At 38.5% G+C, this 18,573-nt stretch overlaps 1 protein-coding gene across 14 annotated transcripts in view; it reads right to left on the reverse strand.

The window, feature by feature from the left end:
- Kdm4c (lysine demethylase 4C) overlaps window positions 1–18,573 on the reverse strand; it is a 365,075-nt gene that overhangs the window by 323,691 nt on the left and 22,811 nt on the right. For 13 of the 14 annotated variants that reach the window (XR_012440445.1, XR_012440446.1, XR_012440447.1 and 10 more), the window contains 2 exons: window positions 15,941–16,101; window positions 7,312–7,487 (listed from right to left, as the gene is read on the reverse strand). Coding sequence is in view for 10 of the 14 variants with exons in the window: in XM_074051900.1 (XP_073908001.1) it covers window positions 7,312–7,487; window positions 15,941–16,101 (337 nt within the window). In the remaining 4 variants the exon portion in view is untranslated. Of the gene's footprint in view, window positions 1–7,311; window positions 7,488–15,940; window positions 16,102–18,573 lie in introns of those variants that run through there. The other variant, XM_074051901.1, reaches the window with a different exon arrangement.

Consider the following 18,573-nt stretch of genomic DNA (forward strand, 5'->3'; position numbering starts at 1 on the left):
TAAATAAACACGCCAGCCGGAGAAGGCGGGTGTAGTGCCACCTCCCCCAGTGTGCTTGGAAAGGGGAAAACTTCTAACAGTGGTGGTCAGGCCCAGGAGAACGCTAAATAAACAAAGCCTGAGGGGCCAGGTGAGTGCTAAGCTCACTCCTGAGATCTGCATAAATAAAGCCTCCAGCAACAGCAGGCTGACAGCAGTGGGCAGATGAGCCACAGCCTCAGATAGACATTCACAAACCTGTCACCAGATTCTTTTTTTTTTTTTTCGCTCTTCCTTTGATGACACAACAACTGAACTACACCTGCATGCTGAAAAACTTACTGAAACTGTATTGCATTTGAACTTGGGACACTTTGTGGTGTTTTTTTTTTCCTTGTTCTTTTGTTGTTGTTGTTGTTGTTTTCCCCTTTGATGAGACAATGACAGAACTACTTCTGAGACACCATCTCCAGGATTGGAGGCTGAGGGACTAACACCAAATTAAGACTGAAATTTTATTGCATTTGAACTTGGAGATTTTTTTTTTCAATCCTCTCTCTGTCTCTCTAATGCCTGTTTAGCTTACTATTGATGAGTACACTATCTCTCCCTGTTTATACCTTTGAAACTTTTTCTGTTTGTCTGTTTTGGGTTTTTTTTACTTGTCTCTTTGTTTTTCCCTTTTTCTTTACCTTCTTGGCTTTCCCTATACTCTCACCCTTCCATTCTAAATATCACCATTGTTATTATTACAAGCTAGAAAATACTTAATTGCACACAGTACAGGGACAATAACAACATCAAGTGCAACGATGGGAAGACAGAAAAAACAGGGAAACCAGTTTCCCCACCACAAAAAATTAGTAGAGGAACCAGAGGGAAATGAAGAAAACAGATACTCAGATCCAGACTCCAACAGAACAAAGATAAACCATGCCAAAGAACCCAATGAAGCCCACAAAAATAATCTGAAGAGAAATACTAAAAGTAATCAATGATAATTTTATTTTATAGAGATGATACGGATATGGTCAACTAAAATGTACAGGATACACTCAAGAAATTCCAACACAACAAAAATAGAGAATCTGAGAAAGCACAAGAAGATATAAAAGAAACCATAGAAGCACTATATAAACACCAAAGTGAAACAAAAAATGGATTAATAAAGCAATAAATGAACTCAGGATGAAAACAGACAACATTAAAGAGAAACCACCAAGGATGTGGAAAACCTCAGAAAAAAGAAAATGAAAAACAAAATGGAAGGCCAATCCAGCAGAAAAGAACAAACAGAAGACAGAATCTCAGAACTCGAAGATGAAATGGTAATTAAAGGAAAAACTGAAGAACTATTAGTTAAACAACTCAAGACCTGTGAAAAGAAAATGCAAGAACTCACTGACTCCATCAAAAGACCAAACCTGAGAATCATGGGCATCAAAGAAGGAGAAGAGGTGCAAGGAAAGGGAATGCGTAATATATTCAACAAAATAACAGAAAATTTAACAAATCTAGAGAAATCTATTCCCATACAGATGCAAGAGGCCTCCAGAACACCAAACAGACCAGACCAAAATAGAACTACCCCACGACATATCATCATAAAAACAACAAGTTCAGAAACTACGGAAAGAATATTGAAGGCTGTAAGAGAGAAAAACAAAAAGTTGGTTCTTTGAAAAAATAAACAAGATCAATAGACCCCTAGCAAACCTGACAAAAATGAGGAGAAAAAAATCCAAATTAGTAGAATTAGGAATGCAAAAGGGGAGATAACAACAAACACCATGGAAGTTCAGGAAATCATCAGAGACTACTTTGAGAACCTATATTCAAATAAATTTGAAAATCTAAAAGAAATGGACAGATTTCTAGATACATATGATCATCCAAAACTGAACCAAGAGGAAATTAATCACCTGAATAGCAATCAAGAGTCTCCCTAAAAACAAAAGTCCAGGACCTGATGGATTCTCTGCTGAATTATATCAGACCTTTAAAGAAGACCTGATACCAACCCTCCTTAAACTGTTCCACGAAGTAGAAAGGGAAGGAAAACTGCCAAACACATTTTATGAAGCCAGTATTACACTTATCCCAAAACCAGGCAAAGACACCTCCAAAAAAGAGAACTATAGGCCAATTTCCTTAATGAACATTGATGCAAAAATCCTCAACAAAATAATGGCAAACTGAATTCAACAACACATCAAAAAGATTATTCACCACGACCAAGTAGGCTTCCTTCCAGGAATGCAGGGGGATTTCAACATACGAAAATCAATAAACGTAATAAACCACATTAACAGAAGCAAAGACAAAACCACTTGATCATCTCAATAGATACAGAAAACACCTTCGATAAGATCCAACACCATTTCATGATAAAAACTCTAAGAAAACTAGGAATAGAAGGAAAGTACCTCAACATTATAAAAGCTATATATGACTAACCGACAGCCAGCATTATACTTAATGGAGAAAAACTGAAACCATTCCCTCTAAAATCAGGAACCAGACAAGGTTGCCCACTATCTCCATTCTTATTCAACATAGTACTGGAATTCCTAGCCAGAGCAATTAGGCAAGAAGAAGGAATAAAAGGAATACAAATAGGTAAAGAAACTGTCAAAATATCCCTATTTGCAGACGACATGATCCTATACCTTAAAGACCCAAAAAACTCTACTCAGAAGCTTCTAGACACCATCAATAGCTACAGCAAGGTAGCAGGATATAAAAACAACAAAGAAAAATCATTAGCATTTCTATACACTAATAATGAACAAACTGAGAAAGAATATATGAAAACAATTCCATTTACAATAGCCTCAAAAAAAATCAAATACCTAGGTGTAAACCTAACAAAGGATGTGAACAACCTTTACAAGGAAAACTATACACTTTTGAAGAAAGAGATTGAGGAAGTCTATAGAAAGTGGAGAGATCTCCCATGCTCATGGATTGGTAGAATCAACAGAGTAAAAATGTCTATACTCCCAAAAGAGTATAAAAAAAATCTGCCATTAAATTTATATGGAAACACAAGAGGCCACAAATAGCGAGAGCAATACTCAGTCAAAAGAACAATGCTAGAGGTATCACGATACCTGACTTCAAACTATATTACAAAGCAATAACAATAAAAACAGCATGGTACTGGCACAAAAACAGACAGGAAGACCAGTGGAACAGAAGAGAGGACCCAGATATGAAGCCACACAACTATAACCAACTTGTCTTTGACAAAGGCACTAAAAATAGACGATGGAGAAAAAGCAGCCTCTTCAACAAATACTGCTGGAAAAACTGGTTAGCAGTCTGCAAAAAACTGAAAATAGATCCATGTTTATCACCCTATACCAAGATTAACTCAAAATGGATCAAGGACCTTAATATCAGACCACAAATTCTAAAGGTGATACAGGAAAGAGTAGGAAATACTCTGGAGTTAGTAGGTACAGGTAAGAACTTTCTCAATGGAACCCCAGCAGCACAGCAACTAAGAAACAGTATAGATAAATGGGACTTCATAAACCTAAAAAGCTTATGCTTAACAAAAGAAATGGTCTCTAAACTGAGGAGAACACCCACAGAATGGGAGAAAATATTTGCCAGCTACACATCAGACAAAGGACTGATAACCAGAATATACAGGGAACTTTAAAAACTAAATTCACACAAAACTAATGAGCCAATAAAGAAATGGGCAAGTGAACTAAACAGAACTTTCTCAAAAGAAGAAATTCAAATGGCCAAAAAACACATGAAAAAATGCTCACCATCTCTAGCAATAAAGGATATGCAAATTAAAACCACACTAAGATTTCACCTCACCCCTGTTAGAATAGCCATCATTAGCAACACCACCAACAACAGGTGTTGGCGAGGATGCGGGGGAAAAAAGGAACACTCTTACACTGTTGGTGGGAATGTAAACTAGTACAACCACTCTGGAAAAAAATTTGGAGGCTACTTAAAAAGCTAGACATTGATCTACCATTTGATCCAGCAATACCACTCCTGGGGATATACCCAAAAGACTGTGACACAGGTTACTCCAGAGGCACCTGCACACCCATGTTTATTGCGGCACTATTCACAATAGCCAAGTTATGGAAACAGCCAAGATGCCCCACTACTGACGAATGGATCAAGAAAATGTGGTATCTATACACAATGGAATTTTATGCAGCCATGAAGAAGAACAAAATGTTATCATTCGCTGGGAAATGGATGGAATTGGAGAACATCATTCTGAGTGAGGTTAGCCTGGCTCAAAAGACCAAAAATCGTATGTTCACCCCCATATGCGGACATTAGATCAAGGGCAAACACAACAAGGGGAGTGGACTATGATCACATGATAAAAGCGAGAGCACACAAAGGTTATATGAGGATAGGTAAAGACACCTAAAAAATTAGTTAGCATTTGTTGCCCTCAACACAGAGAAACTAAAGCAGATACCTTAAAAGCAACTGAGGCCAATAGGAGAAGGGGACCAGGAACTAAAGAAAAGGTTAGATCAAGAAGAATTAACCTAGAAGGTAACACACATGCACAGGAAATGAATGTGAGTCAACTCCCTGTATAGCTATCCTTATCTCAACTAGCAAAAACCCTTGTTCCTTCCTATTATTTCTTATACTCTCTCTTCAACAAAATTAGAGATAAAGGCAAAATAGTTTTGCCGGGTATCGAGGGGGTGGGGGGGAGAGGGAGTGGGCAGCGTGGGTGGTATGAGATGGGTGGGAGCAGGGGGGAGAAATGACCCAAGTATTGTATGCACATATGAATAGTAAAGCAATAAAAAAATTTTTTAAAAAAAGACCAAAAATCATATGTTCTCCCTCATGCAGATATTAGACCAAGGGCAAACACAACAAGGGGATTGGACTATGATCACATGATAAAAGCGAGAGCACACAAGAGAGGGGTGAGCATAGGTAAGACACCCAAAAAACTAGATAGCATTTGTTGCCCTCAACACAGAGAAACTAAAGCAGATACTTTAAAGCAACTGAGGCCAATAGGAGAAGGGGACCAGGAGCTAGAGAAAAGGTTAGTTCTAGAAGAATTAACTTAGAAGTTATCACACATGCACAGGAAATCAATGCGAATCAACTCCCTGTATAGCTATCCTTATCTCAACTAGCAAAAACCCTTGGTCCTTCCTATTATTGCTTACACTCTCTCTTCAACAAAATTAGAGATAAGGGCAGAATAGTTTTTTTTCTGCCAGGTAGCAAGGCGGGGGGGAATGACCCAAACATGTGTGCACATATGAATAAAATAAAAATTTTTTTTAAATATCTAACTGGAACTCAGCTATTCCTTACAAATCCAGAATAAAAACAGTTGAGCTATTGAGAGGGCTCCATCAGATAATTCTATAAAGCACTTTGCTCTGCACAGAAGGAAGAAGAGATAATAATACACAATAAAAACACAAAGGAGCACATTCTCTGTAAGTTTTTACATTTCAGCTATATTGAAAGTCTGTCAACTTCCTTTCACCAAGTGCACCATGTACCTATTCAAAGGCATATTCTGAAGAAAAACAAAAAAATAGTATAACTAGTGTTTTAAGTAAGTGTAATCTGATTACTCTTAAGTACAAATTATCCCTTGAAATATCAAAGTAGCCATGCAGGGTTGCATTCATTGAACTACCTAACACTGGAGATGGAGACTGACAGATGGTAACAGAATACCACAGACAATTTATGCCAGTAAGTGATTAGGTAAAACTGCATCTCCATTCTCGTTTAATAACAGTATACTTATAAAAGAATCCTGAAAGAGTTTAAATGCTATTAAGCTCTATCTATAATTAAAGTTTCACATTGTTCCCAATGAGACTGAAAGAATGAAGGTCTATTAATGCATTTCCAAAAAATTCAACAAGGTTTCAAATTAACAAAACACAAATTTTTGTATTCCTTTGGAGTAGGCAGAACGTTTGATAGTAAGAGTGTAGCATAGAGATGTAAGAGTCTTCAAGTACTTCCTATCATATGCTTACCATGTCAAATATACTCTTTTTCAAAAAGATATCCTCTGACTCATCCAAAGATGCAATCCCACTCACCCCCATCCAGGGAATTTTAGACAACTGTTCTTGGCTGGTCTATTAGGCTTGGTTTGGCATTTGTCAGATTACTGTTTTAGTCTAGGACGTGAACTACCATATCAGAAATAATAATTGTGATGGTTTTAAATAGATCCACAAAATCTTTTATCACCCTCCCTTCCAGGAAGAGAATAGCACTGGACAGGGTGCGTCACGCCTTTCATCCCAACTCATCAGCAGATGGAGCTCAGAATGATTGTGGTTTGAGGCCAGCCCTGACAAAAGTAAGTAAGCTCCCATCTCAACAAAACCTACATAAAAAAAGGTGGGCGTGGTTATAAGGTCAAAACACAAAACCCTATTGCAAAAATAATGAAAGCAAAAAAGGGCTGGAGCCTAGAAGCACAAAGCCCTGAGTTCAAACCCTCACAGCCAAAAAAAATGAACTTCCTTATCTCCCCTTCAGTGTAGGCTGCACTTAGCAATTAATTTGGATCAAACAGAAATATGGCAGAAGTGATACTGGGTCACTTCTAAAATAGGTCATAAGAAGACATTGGGGTTTCTCTAACTTACTAATATTCTCTTCAAATCCTATTCTCTGGAAGAAGCAGCTACCAGGACATGAGGAGCAGTCACATGACACGAATTGAGGAGTCCCGCCAGCAATCTCAGAAGGGAGCACTTCTAAGCGGCTCTTCCACCACAGCCAAAAGCTCAGATGATAGCAGCCTCAAACAACACCTTGACTGCCAACTCTCATGATACCCGAACCAGAACTACTCAGCTAAGCCACTCACAGATTCCCGACCTTCACAGGCAAGAATTGATTTACATGGCTAAAATTGGGGAGTTTGTCACACAGCAATAGAAAACTAATGCAATAATGAATAATCCAATTTTTTTCAAGGTTTTCTTTTGAAATTACTAATGTTCATATAACTTAAGGCTTAAAGATTATCACACAAAGAAAATTCTGCCTAACAAAAATGAATTGTGTAGAATCAAAACTCGTGCCAAATAAAAGGAAGACCCACTTTTAGCTATTATGAGATAATAAAATGTCCAATGATCTCTTTAACAGTAACCTAATATTAATAGGCAAACACCTAAAGAACAGAAAATGAGTACTAAAAGAAATTATACAGGAGATTTGTGCTTTTCATTCATTACAAGCTTCTCAGTCTACTTGGTTTCTTATCATGTTCACATATATCTTTGCGAGAAATACAAATAACAAACTGAACCAACTCACTTGCCACTGTTGGCTAGCTGCCTGAACTCCTTCACGGTCATGGCTTTTTTCTGGATGTTGTATTGAGTAAACAGTCCTGACTGTCCTGTGACCATCTGCTGAATCGGGGCTGGAATAAGCAAATTATCAATGTCATCATAGCACTGTCTTGGCTTCCACTCCTTAGGAGGAATCACCTAAAAATAAAATAGGAAAACAATATCTTGCAAATATTCCAAGTAATTATTTAGCTTTTATATTCCAACAGAATATAGCTAAACAACTTCTCAGCCTCTTTTTAACAGATCTTTATACAAAAAAAAAAGATTTCCAATAAATAAATATGATTTTAACAGCAAAGTTTATTGAGTACTTATTATAGCCAATACTATACTTGCGTTAACTTATTTTTCAGCTGGTACTATTAATATCTTGATTTTAACCATAAAATTTAAAGACACCCAGAAGTAAATAACTTGATGGAGTTCAAATGACTGAAGACTAGCTGAGCTAAAATTCAAATTGAAACAGACTGATACTGGAATTCACAGTTATTATGTTATCCTGTCTCTCAACAGAAGATGAAAACAGGTTTATATCAATCACTTTTTTCCTTAAAAAAGTTCATCTTTATTAAATTTTATCTAAACACTTAACTCTGTGCTATTTATGCTAAATGAGAAAAATAAGTAAATATTTATATAGTCAATATTATTTTCTTCATAGACCTCTATGAAATGTGGCAAACAGCATAGTAACAGCCAGCAAATACTTGAAAACCAGCTTTCTGGGAAGATGGGGAAATTTTGTTTCAGAGCTTGTGTTTATTTCCATGGTGTACCTACTTCCACCATGACCACTTTGAACTACCAATGCAATAACACTGAGCATGAAGCTGGGAAGAGATGTGTACTAAGCCAAGCATGGTGGCCCACATCTGTAATCTCAGCACTCTGGAGGCTGAGGCAGGAGGATCACAAGTTCAAGACCAAGCTGGGCTACATAGTCAGTTCCAGACCAGCCTGCACTACATAGTGAGAACTTGACTCAAAAAAGATAAAAAGTTATGTACCATCAACTTCATGGACCAACACATCACTGCTTTCCCAAAGTATTTGTTGTCTTTTTGTCAGTGCTGGGACTCGAACCCAGTATATACTAGGCAAGCACTCTGCCACTGAGCTACATCCCAGCTGTTTTCCCATAGTATTTGAATACTTAATTACTAAAAGTGAAAAGATTCAGAAACATAAAGACATATTCATACATATTCATACTTTTTTTTAGCAGTACTGGAATTTAAACTCAGTGCTTCACACTTGCTAGACAGGAGATCTAGCACTTGAGCCACACCTCTATCCCTTTTGTGCTTTAGTTATTTTTCAGGTAGGGTCTCACATTTTTGCCTGAGGCTGGTTTCCAACTACGATCCTCCTATCTACAGCCTCCTACACTGGAGCATAGCTGGGACGATGCATGCCCAGCATGTTGGTTGAGATGAAGGTCTTGCTAACTTTTTACCCAGGCTAGCCTCAAACCATGGTCCTCCTGATCTCCACTTCTAAGTATCTGTGATTACAGGTATGAGCTATCTCACCCAGCTGTCCCTACTTATTTTAAATGGTATGACTGGCCAGGCATGGTGGCTCACACCTGTAATCCCAGCTAATTGAGAGGCAAAGATCAGGAGAATCTTAGTTCAACACCAGCAGAGGCAAAAAAGTTAGTGAGATCCTATCTCAAAGAACAAAGTGGATCCACCAGCTCATGCCTATAAAAACAGCTACTAGGAAGGCGGAGCCAGGTGGATCAAGGTCTGAAGCCCATCCAGCCAAAAAGTAAGTGGCCTTCTCTGAAAAATAAAATCAAAAGGCTGGAGGCATTCCTCAAGTGGTAGAGACCTTGCCAGTGAGTGGAAGGCCCTAAGTTTAAACACCAGTGCCACCAAGAAAAACAAAAATGAGAAAGGACAAAGTCATGAAATTATGATTTCCACCATAGAAGCAACTTAAATTTTCACCAGCCACCAGTGGCTCACGCCTATAATCCTAGCTACTCAGGAGGCAGAGATTAAGAGGATCGTAGTTTAAAGCCAGCCAGGGCAAACAGCTAGCAAGACCCTGTCAGGCAAATAGTTGGTGAGACCCTATCTCAAAAATACCCAACATGGCCAGCCACCAGTGGCTCACACCTATAATCCTAGCTACTCAGGAGGCAGAGATCAGGAGGAGATCAGGAGAGATCTTGCAAAACAATTTGTGAGAACCTATCTCAAAAAAAAAACCCTATCACAAAAAATTGGGCTGACGGAGTGGCTCAAGGTGAAGGCCCTGAGATCAACGCCAGTACCACAAAAATAAAGAAAGAAAGAAAAGAAAAGAAAATTTTCTAAGACACACTTTTTTTAATTTGGTTTGGCTATTTTTGTTTTGTTTGGTTCAGTTTTTTGAGACAGGATACAATATGTAGCCAAGACTGGCCTGGAACTATGTAACCCAGACTAGCCTTGAACTCATGATCCTCCTCCTTCAGACTCCCAAGTACAGGGGTTATAGGGATATGTCATCATGCCTAGCTAAGACAAACTTTAAAACATTTCAAAATAAAAAATATAGCATTCTCACAGAAATGCAAATGATGAATATATAGCTCTATGAGTTATTAGAAAGCAAACACCAGAATATTGCTGGCACCCCAGAAACCTTCAAAGCACACTTTCCAACATCCCCTCCTTGCCCAATTACGCAACCTCTACCACGGTGGTTATGGCAATCCCTTACTGGGCTTCGTTTTATGTGTGGATGTGCATTGCAAAACACTAGTATTTAACATGTGTATATATATATACACACAATAATGCAGTGTATAGTCCTGAAGTTTGCCTTCTGTGTTTCACTCATAATTGTGGAATGTAAATATGATGCCCTATGCAGCTGAAGTTCATGGATTTTCACCCCTACTCAGCATTTCTCATGTCAATACCCATCTACTCATAAATTGGTAATCACTGGTATTTTCTGGGTTTTTCTAATTGCTGACTATTGCAAACAATGCTATTAATATTCTTCAATGCATCTCTGGTTCTTTAAAATACATAAATACAAAAAAATTAAAAATAAAAAAATACATAACTATGTGGACACCCTAACATGTGGATACATGTGGTTCAAATTTGAAATTGCCTAACTTTTGCCAAATTGGTTGTACCAATTCACAAATCTACTAGCAACATATCAGACTTGTACTTCCTCCACATCTTCATGATCACTTTGACCTGAATTTTAACCTTTGTTAGCTGTGTAATTATACCTAAGCATAGATTTTATTTGTATTTTCCTGGTAACATTTTCATATGTTCACTGATCCTATTGACATTGTCTTGTAAGAAATACTCATCAGAACTCTTGGCCATTTTACTATTGTACTATTGGTCTTTGTCTTATCAATGGTAAGGGCCTTATATATTCTAACTACTCTTAGATGTGCACACATACATATGCAGAGAGAGACTATCCTGAAACCTGCCACCCAACCTTTTCTTTTTGTTGTTGTGTTTTTGGTTTGGGTTTTTTTGTTTTGTTTTTGGAGACAGGGTCTCAGTATGTAGTCCTGGCTATCCTGGAATTCAGTATGTAGCCCAAGCAGGTCTTGAACTTGCTATCCTCCTGCATCAGCCTTCCAAATACTGGGATTATAGAAGTGTACACACATCCAGCTTTTTTTAAGAGAAAAAGAATATGATATAAAATGGATCCCTACTATCTATCTTGAGCTTTCCAATAATATACATTTGTTCACTTACTTTTGATTAAAGAATTCAGGAAGAATATGTTTTTAAAATGATAGGTTTAGGCCTAGTTTTAAAAAGTGTTACTTGGGTCTGGGCACTGTGGGTCATGGCTATGATCCTAGTTACTTGAGAGGCTCAGATCAGGAGCTTGTGGTTTGAGGCCAGCCTAAAAACTTCATAAGACTCCCATCTTATCAAAAGCTAGGACCAGTGGCTCCCACCTGTCAACTTAAGCTACACAGGAGGCTGACAGGAGGATCACAGTTCCAGGGCAGCTCAGGCAAAAAAGTTCAAAAGACCCCACTGAAAAGAACAAAAAAAGCTGGGCATAATGGTGCCCACTTGTCATCCCAACCACAGTAGGAAGCAAAAAGTGGGACCACAGTCTAGGCTGGCCTGAGCAAAAGCAAGACCCTATCTCCAAAATTAGCAGAAAGAACTAGAGGGGTGGCTCAAGTGGTAGAGGCTGCCTAGCAATCACAAAGCCCTGAGCGCAAACCCCAGTACCAAAAAAAAAAAATGTTATTTGGGGACTAAGGGATAGGCTGAAGGGCAGAGTACCTGCCTAGCACGTGCAAGGTCCTGAGTTCAAACCCCAGTACTGCCAAAAAGAAATCTTATTTTTGAAGCATAATTTTAAATCTTTAAACATCAGATTTTCTAATATAGGAAATGGACTCAAGTACAACATATTTAGCTTATTTGCTCGTTTTTGTTTTTTGAGAAAGGGTCTCACTATGTATCAGGTTAGCCTGGAGCTCGCTGTCTTCCTGCCTTAGCCTCCAGAGTGCTGGGCTTATAGGCATGCCCCACCACACCTCCCTTCAACATACTTTCAAAGATCCCATAGCTATCCTTTTATATTTAATCAATCTCAATTAGGGAATCTATTCCTCTTAAGTCTACCTTCCCAATTGTATCAAAACAGACTACACATCTTATATCACTATTTAGTCAAACCCACACTGGCCCCTATTCTTCATGGAACTTACCGTTAAGATACGTATTTGTAGTACATATCTTGAAATAAACTACCACCTACATACTGACAAAGGGGCAAGAAGAAGAAAAGCAGTGCTTTTACTATCTTTCTTCATCTTGTGGGCAAAGGTAACTATGTGTATTCCTTGTGCTGTTTATAAAGCTACATAATGTACATAAATGATAGCCCAGGGCAATCTATGTCCAGATTACTATTGAGGACAAACTTCATTTCTTAAAAAAGAAGTTGAGCATAATCTTCCTTTAATAAAACAAGTGTTACATTTAACGAGACTAACGCATTCTTTTCACTTTCAACTGTGCAGACAGAATCAAGGTATCAAACCTTTGACTCTAGAAATAAAAGTTAAACCCAACTGTAAATGTAAAAAATATCTGATTAGAGAAAAAACAAAACAAAAGAGCTGACGATATAGCTCAAGTAGTAGAGCACCTGCCTAGCAAGCACAAAGCCCTGAATTCAAACCCCAGTGCTGAGAAAAAAAAAAAAACACTAATCTCAGACCAAAAATCACTACTAATATAACTATATAATCACTGTCTTCAAATATATTAAATGTTGTCAGTAATACATTAACAACTTCATAGCAGGTCAGGGCTATCCCCAAAGCAAACAGGCCACTATCAATTCTGTCTTGATTTTTCAATACAGGATTTGACTTGGTGTGGTTTTGTGCAACTTCCAGAACAGGGAGGAAACTAGGAGCCAGACACTTGTGGCTCATACCTATAGAACTAGCTAGTTAGGAAGCTGAGACAGGGAGGATCAAGGTTCGAAGCCAGCCCAGGCAAAAGTTTGTGAGACACCCCCCCAACCACCACCACCCGCACCACCCCGCCATCTCCAAAATAACCAAAGTAAAATGGACTGGAGATGTGGCTGAAGTGGCAGAGGCCAGCTTTGCAGGCGGGAATCCCTTATTTCAAACCCATCCTACCAAAAAAAAAAAAAAAATGAGAGAGAGAGAAGGGAACTAGGTAAAATTGAGTTTGTGTGACTTGACATAAAAGATGGCAAAAAAAAAAAAGATTAGGAACAAATAGTTTGCTGTGTTCCTAGTACAAATAATAGGAAATTATTATAGGAATGATTAATCTCCAAGTTTGTCAGTGACTCTCACTTTAGTGGTAGGTTTCTGGACTCAGGTGTGTCTTATAATTATAGGGCTCATTAACTTTATTCTGTTACATAATACCAGGAGTGGCACAGGTGTACTGTGTGTGCCTACAGCTCCCTTGTGAGGGTAGCTGCTGCTTCCTCTTCTAAAGTTACTAAACATGTCACCCTACCACCAGACAATATACTAATCTCAGTGGAACACAATATATGTTTTCAAGAAACAAGAGGAGAAGGCAAGACAAAGGGCTGTATTCAGAGACCAAAGAAGTAGAGAAAAGGCATCCCCAACTGCCCTCTACCCAAATTCTTACTAATCCATTATAAGTTCATGAATAAAAATGTGTTTCCAATGATTCTGACATAACACATTCTCTTCAACCAAAGTCTGAAGTTTCCTTCAAAGATAACCTAGAGGTGCTGAGATGCCAAAAATGAGAATTTATAAGTGCTATCCCAATAACAAACTAAATTAAGGATAGCTAGCTGAGAAATTCATTATAAATCTTTACTGTCTCTTTGTTTCTATTTTCTCCTTTTTTCAATTTTCACACTCAATTTAATATACTTAAATTTTAAACTTTTTCTAGAAGGGACTTTGAGCCTCCTAGCATTTTGCCAGCATCAGTGAAGAAATGCATTACAAGTAGCATCAGATTCAGATGAGAAGGACCTACAGAACCTGAACTCTAATCCCTGTGGTTCCAGAAGTACTCTGCTCTCCATGCTATTTGACATTCACAGCAGAGAATGAGAGTCAAGGAGAACCCTCGGCACAGATGTAGTCAAGTGGTTCAGCCCAACAGCAGGCTCGGCCAGAGCTCAGGCATTTATGTGATGATACTAGCAAGTCCATAGAGGCCCAAACTTTAAACTTATCATGTAGAACAACAAACTAAAGTACAATAAAATTTATTTTTTTCTAGGGAATATTTTAAATTAAAGTACATTTCTCTTATAGGAAAGACAAAGCATCTCCTGTTACAGGTTGAAGGATGAGTTTCACAGATAATCTCTCTTTCAAAGCCCTAACTGTGGACTTACAGGCCCGAAAGTACAATGCAGGTGTCAGTACCATGCTATGATTCAAAGCATCATTTTGATGATCATCTAGCATCATTTTTTCAAGAATACTATCTGCACCTATAAGAACAAGAAAAGTGTTTTCAAACACATCTAAACCAAAGTCTACTTCTCCCCTTCTTCACTGGTTTAGGTTACCATCATGTCCACACAACTACCCCAGACAAGAACACTGCATGTGCTCTGCTCCCCACACCAAATTCATTCTTCACATAGAAGCCATCATGATAACGTTTCAAAAACCGTCACAAAACAACAAAAGGAATACATAAGCAAACAGCCACCCTACTTCAAGCCCACCAGTGCTATTTGCTGTCCTTAGCGTAAAACCCCAGATGCTTTACTATGGTTGAAATAAGCCAGATGCCATTTGGCCCCTTCCTCACCTTACTCACAATCTCCTACTGACCTCACTGAGTCGGCGTTCAGTGACCATCTTCCTATCCCTCCCACACATGAAGTTCAGGCCAGCTGCCAAGCCTCTGGACTTGCTATTCTTTCTGTAGCAACATCTTGAGAAGGTTGCTTTTTATCCTTTAGGTCTCTGCTAAAAATGTCCTAATCTCATCACTCTAATATGCTATCACTAAAATATAAGGTGCATGGGGACAGGTACTTGATCTATTCTGTCCCTCGACCAACTGTGTGACAACAGCAGGCACTCTCTTCTTATTTGCTGGCTAAATAAACTAAAATGAAAATGGAATAGGCTAATCTGTAGAGAAATTGGCCGGGGTTGGTGGGGGGGGGGGGTGGTTAGAGTGGATAGGGAATGGGAAAGGTCTATTTAATGGGTACAGAATTTCTTTTTCTGGTGATGAAAATGTTCTGGAATTCAGCAGTGGTGGTGGCTACATAACTCTGTGAATGTACTACAAACCAATGAAATAGAAACTTAAAATTAGGTGTATTGTATCATACATAAATTATACCTCAAAAAATTCTATATCAACAAAATAAAATGACCTGTGTGCTGATGGTTCACAACTGTAATCCTGGCTACTTGGGAGGCTAAGATCAGGAGAATCAGTTCAAAACCAGTCCAGGTAAAAAGTTTGCAAGACCCTGTCTCCAAAAATAACCAGAGCAAAATGGACTGGAGGTGTGACTCCAGCAGGAAGTACCTGCTTTGCAAGCATGAAGCCCTCAGTTCAGACCCCAGTCCCATCAGAGGAAAACAGAAAAATAAGAAGGGACAAGGCAAGGAAGAGAAAGAAGAGAAATAGTAGTAAGCTTCTGTTTAAAAATTGTCTTCTGTGAAAATTAGGAATACTCTCTTGCCTCTGAAACTCACACATGGACTGCCAGCTTCTATAAGCCATCCTTGATTTGCAAAGAAAGAAGCCTAAGAACACAGCCCATGGCCTGGGGTGGGCTCAAGTGGACGAGTACGTACCTATCACTCTGCAAGCAGAGGTCCTGGGTTCTATCTCTAGTACCTCAAATAAATAAATAAACAAACAAACCATAATCTAATATAAATAGTTGAAAGAAAAATAATTATTCTTCAAGGAAACCAAGTGTTCCACATGTATGAAAAAGGATAAAGAGATTGCAAATATCTTCCTTTGGAAGAAACAATTCCACATCATGAAGACTACAAGCATAATTTAAAGGCCAAGTGATCCTTTTTAATGAGAGGATCTGGGCATAATCACCTTTGCAAGACCCGCTCGGTGGGCTCCTTTAGACTCCATGTATGCAAGATATTTGTTGAACTCTCGGAACTCCTCCATGGAGGGTCTGAAGGTCATTATCTTACAGCTGGGGTTCAGGGGACTCCCCACCTCTGGCACCTCCATGATGGCAATAGCTGTCTCTGCAAAGAAGAGGATATAGTCATCAGCACTGAATTACTGTCAGCAAATAGCATATAAGCACCCCCAGCTTCACTTGTTAGGGAAGCACAAGTTAGTCAGTACTGTTGGGAGTGTGAAGTGCAGTTGGCCTTATGTATTTGAGTGTTCTGCATCAGTGGATTCAACCAACTGAAGATCAAGAATATCTGAGGCCAGGAGCCCGTGGCTCATGAATGTAATCCTAGTTATTCAGAAGGCAGAGAGATCAGGAGGATCGCCATTCAAAGCCAGCCCAAAAGACCCAATCTTGAAAATACTCACCACAAAAAAACAAAAAAAAAAGAGTTGACAGAGTGACTCAAGTGGTTAAGAGTGCCTGTCTTGCAAGCATGAGACCCTGAATTCAAACCACAGTGCCACCAAAACAAAAAAGGTGGCTGAGTGGGGGGGGGGGCACATGCCCATAATTTAAGGCAGGATGATTATAGATTTGAGGCCAGACTGGGCTACACAGTAAGACCCTGTCCCAAAAAAAAAAATGCAACAAATTAGTTGCAATTAAACTTAAGCCTCTGCTTTTGACCTAGTTTACTAACTGGTCTGGAAAATAAACTACGACCCTTCCTAGCATCGCTACTCCCTTGACGACACAAAACTTGTTCATCCTACAAATCAGATACAGTAAAAACCTAGTTAGCTTATATTTTAGATCTTTTTCAATACATGATCATCATAAAATTTAAAATATGTAGGGTTGGCAGAGTGGCTCAAACACTAGAGTGCCTACCTAGCAAACGTCAAGCCTTGAGTTCAATCTCCAGTACTGCCAAGAAAAAAATTTTAAATATGTAGAAATATCAAAAATGTTAACTCCACTAACCTAGATCTTTGCCAATATGAGAGGCAAAAAAAATCTAGTATTAAATTTGTTTCATTATTAATAGCATTGATTATTTTTGGATATTTAAATCATTTTAATTTCTTTTGGGGGTTGACTACTTATGTTCATTCCTCTTAAAAGGCACTTTAGAAGCCAGACACTGGTGGCTCACACCTATTATTCCTGTCTTTTCTCAGACAAATAGCAGTCTGAGGCCAGCCGAGGCAAGGAGTTTGTGAGACCCTATCTCAAAAATACCAAACACAAAAGAGGGCTGATAGAGTGGCTCAAGCAGTAAGAGCACCTGCCTAGCAAGCATGAGGCCCTGAGTTCAAACCCCAGTGGCCCTGAAAATAAAAAAAAAAAGAAGGAAAAATAAATTTTCTGTTCCTTGAAATTTTTCTAATCTACATTTATCATTCTTAGCCTTAATCATGTTATCACAATTCCTAGCTGTTCTCTCTGAATCAAGGATGTATACATAAGCTTAAAATGCTCTCATGGTAATGTTTCCTAGTTCAAGAAAGATTGTCATATTTCCATATTTCTCAAGAAATATAATGCTATGATTTTTCAGCTGCTGGTGATATAGTAATCATTTTTTAACACTACACCTCTTTAGAGTCCCCAAAGTGAATGACAATATCTTTAATGTCAACTTTGTTATTTTGTAAGCTGGCCTTTAATGTTTTTGAGACCCTAAACCAAATAATCACATGTATAGCAAGTACACTGAACTTTTCTATAGTGTTTTTCTTATTGGTTTTGGTTTTAGGGGGTCTCGCTATATTTATTGTTCAGGCTGGCCTTGAACTCTTGACCTAAAGTGATCCTCCTGCCTCACCTTCCCAAGTAGCTAGAACTATAGGTATGCACTACCGTAAGTGGTTACTAAGAAATTTTTAATAAGCTAAAAAAATCACAGTGTGCCAGTGGCGCATGCCACTAATCCTAACTACTCAGGAGGCATTGCAATTTGAAGACAGTCCAGGCAAATAGTTGGTGAGACCCTATCTCAAAAATACCCAACATGGCCAGGCACCAGTGGCTCATACCTGTAATCCTAGCTACTCAGGAGGCAGAGATAAGGAGAGATCTTGCAAAACAGTTTGCAAGAACCTATCTCAAAAAAAAAAAAAAAACCCTTCACAAAAAAGGGCTGGTGGAGTGGCTCAAGGTACAGGCCCTGAGTTCAAGCCCCAGTACCACACACAAAAAAAAAGAAAATACCCAACACAAAAAAGGGCTGGCAGAGTGGCTCAAGTGGTACAGTGCCTGCCTAGCTAAGTGTGAGGACCTGTGTTCAAGCCCCAGTACCACAAAAAAAAAAAAAAAAGGTGAAAAATAAAAGCTAAAAATCCTTACCACTAAGAAAAGTCCAGCACTAACTCATACTTTTATAACCCCCACATCTTCATTTCTGAAAATTTTTTACCTTACTGCGAAGAAAAAACATCTACCCTCCTTATTCTAATGATAAAACATCTTTATTTGGTAATTTAAAAAAGAAAGAAAGAAAGAAAAGCTCAAGCCTGTAATCCTAACTATTTGAGAGGTACAGATCAGGGGGATCACAGTTCAAGGCCAGCCCAAGCAAAAAGTTCATGACACT

The sequence above is a fragment of the Castor canadensis genome, chromosome 13 (genome assembly GCF_047511655.1).
Source record: "Castor canadensis chromosome 13, mCasCan1.hap1v2, whole genome shotgun sequence".
Taxonomy (NCBI): Eukaryota; Metazoa; Chordata; class Mammalia; order Rodentia; family Castoridae; genus Castor; species Castor canadensis.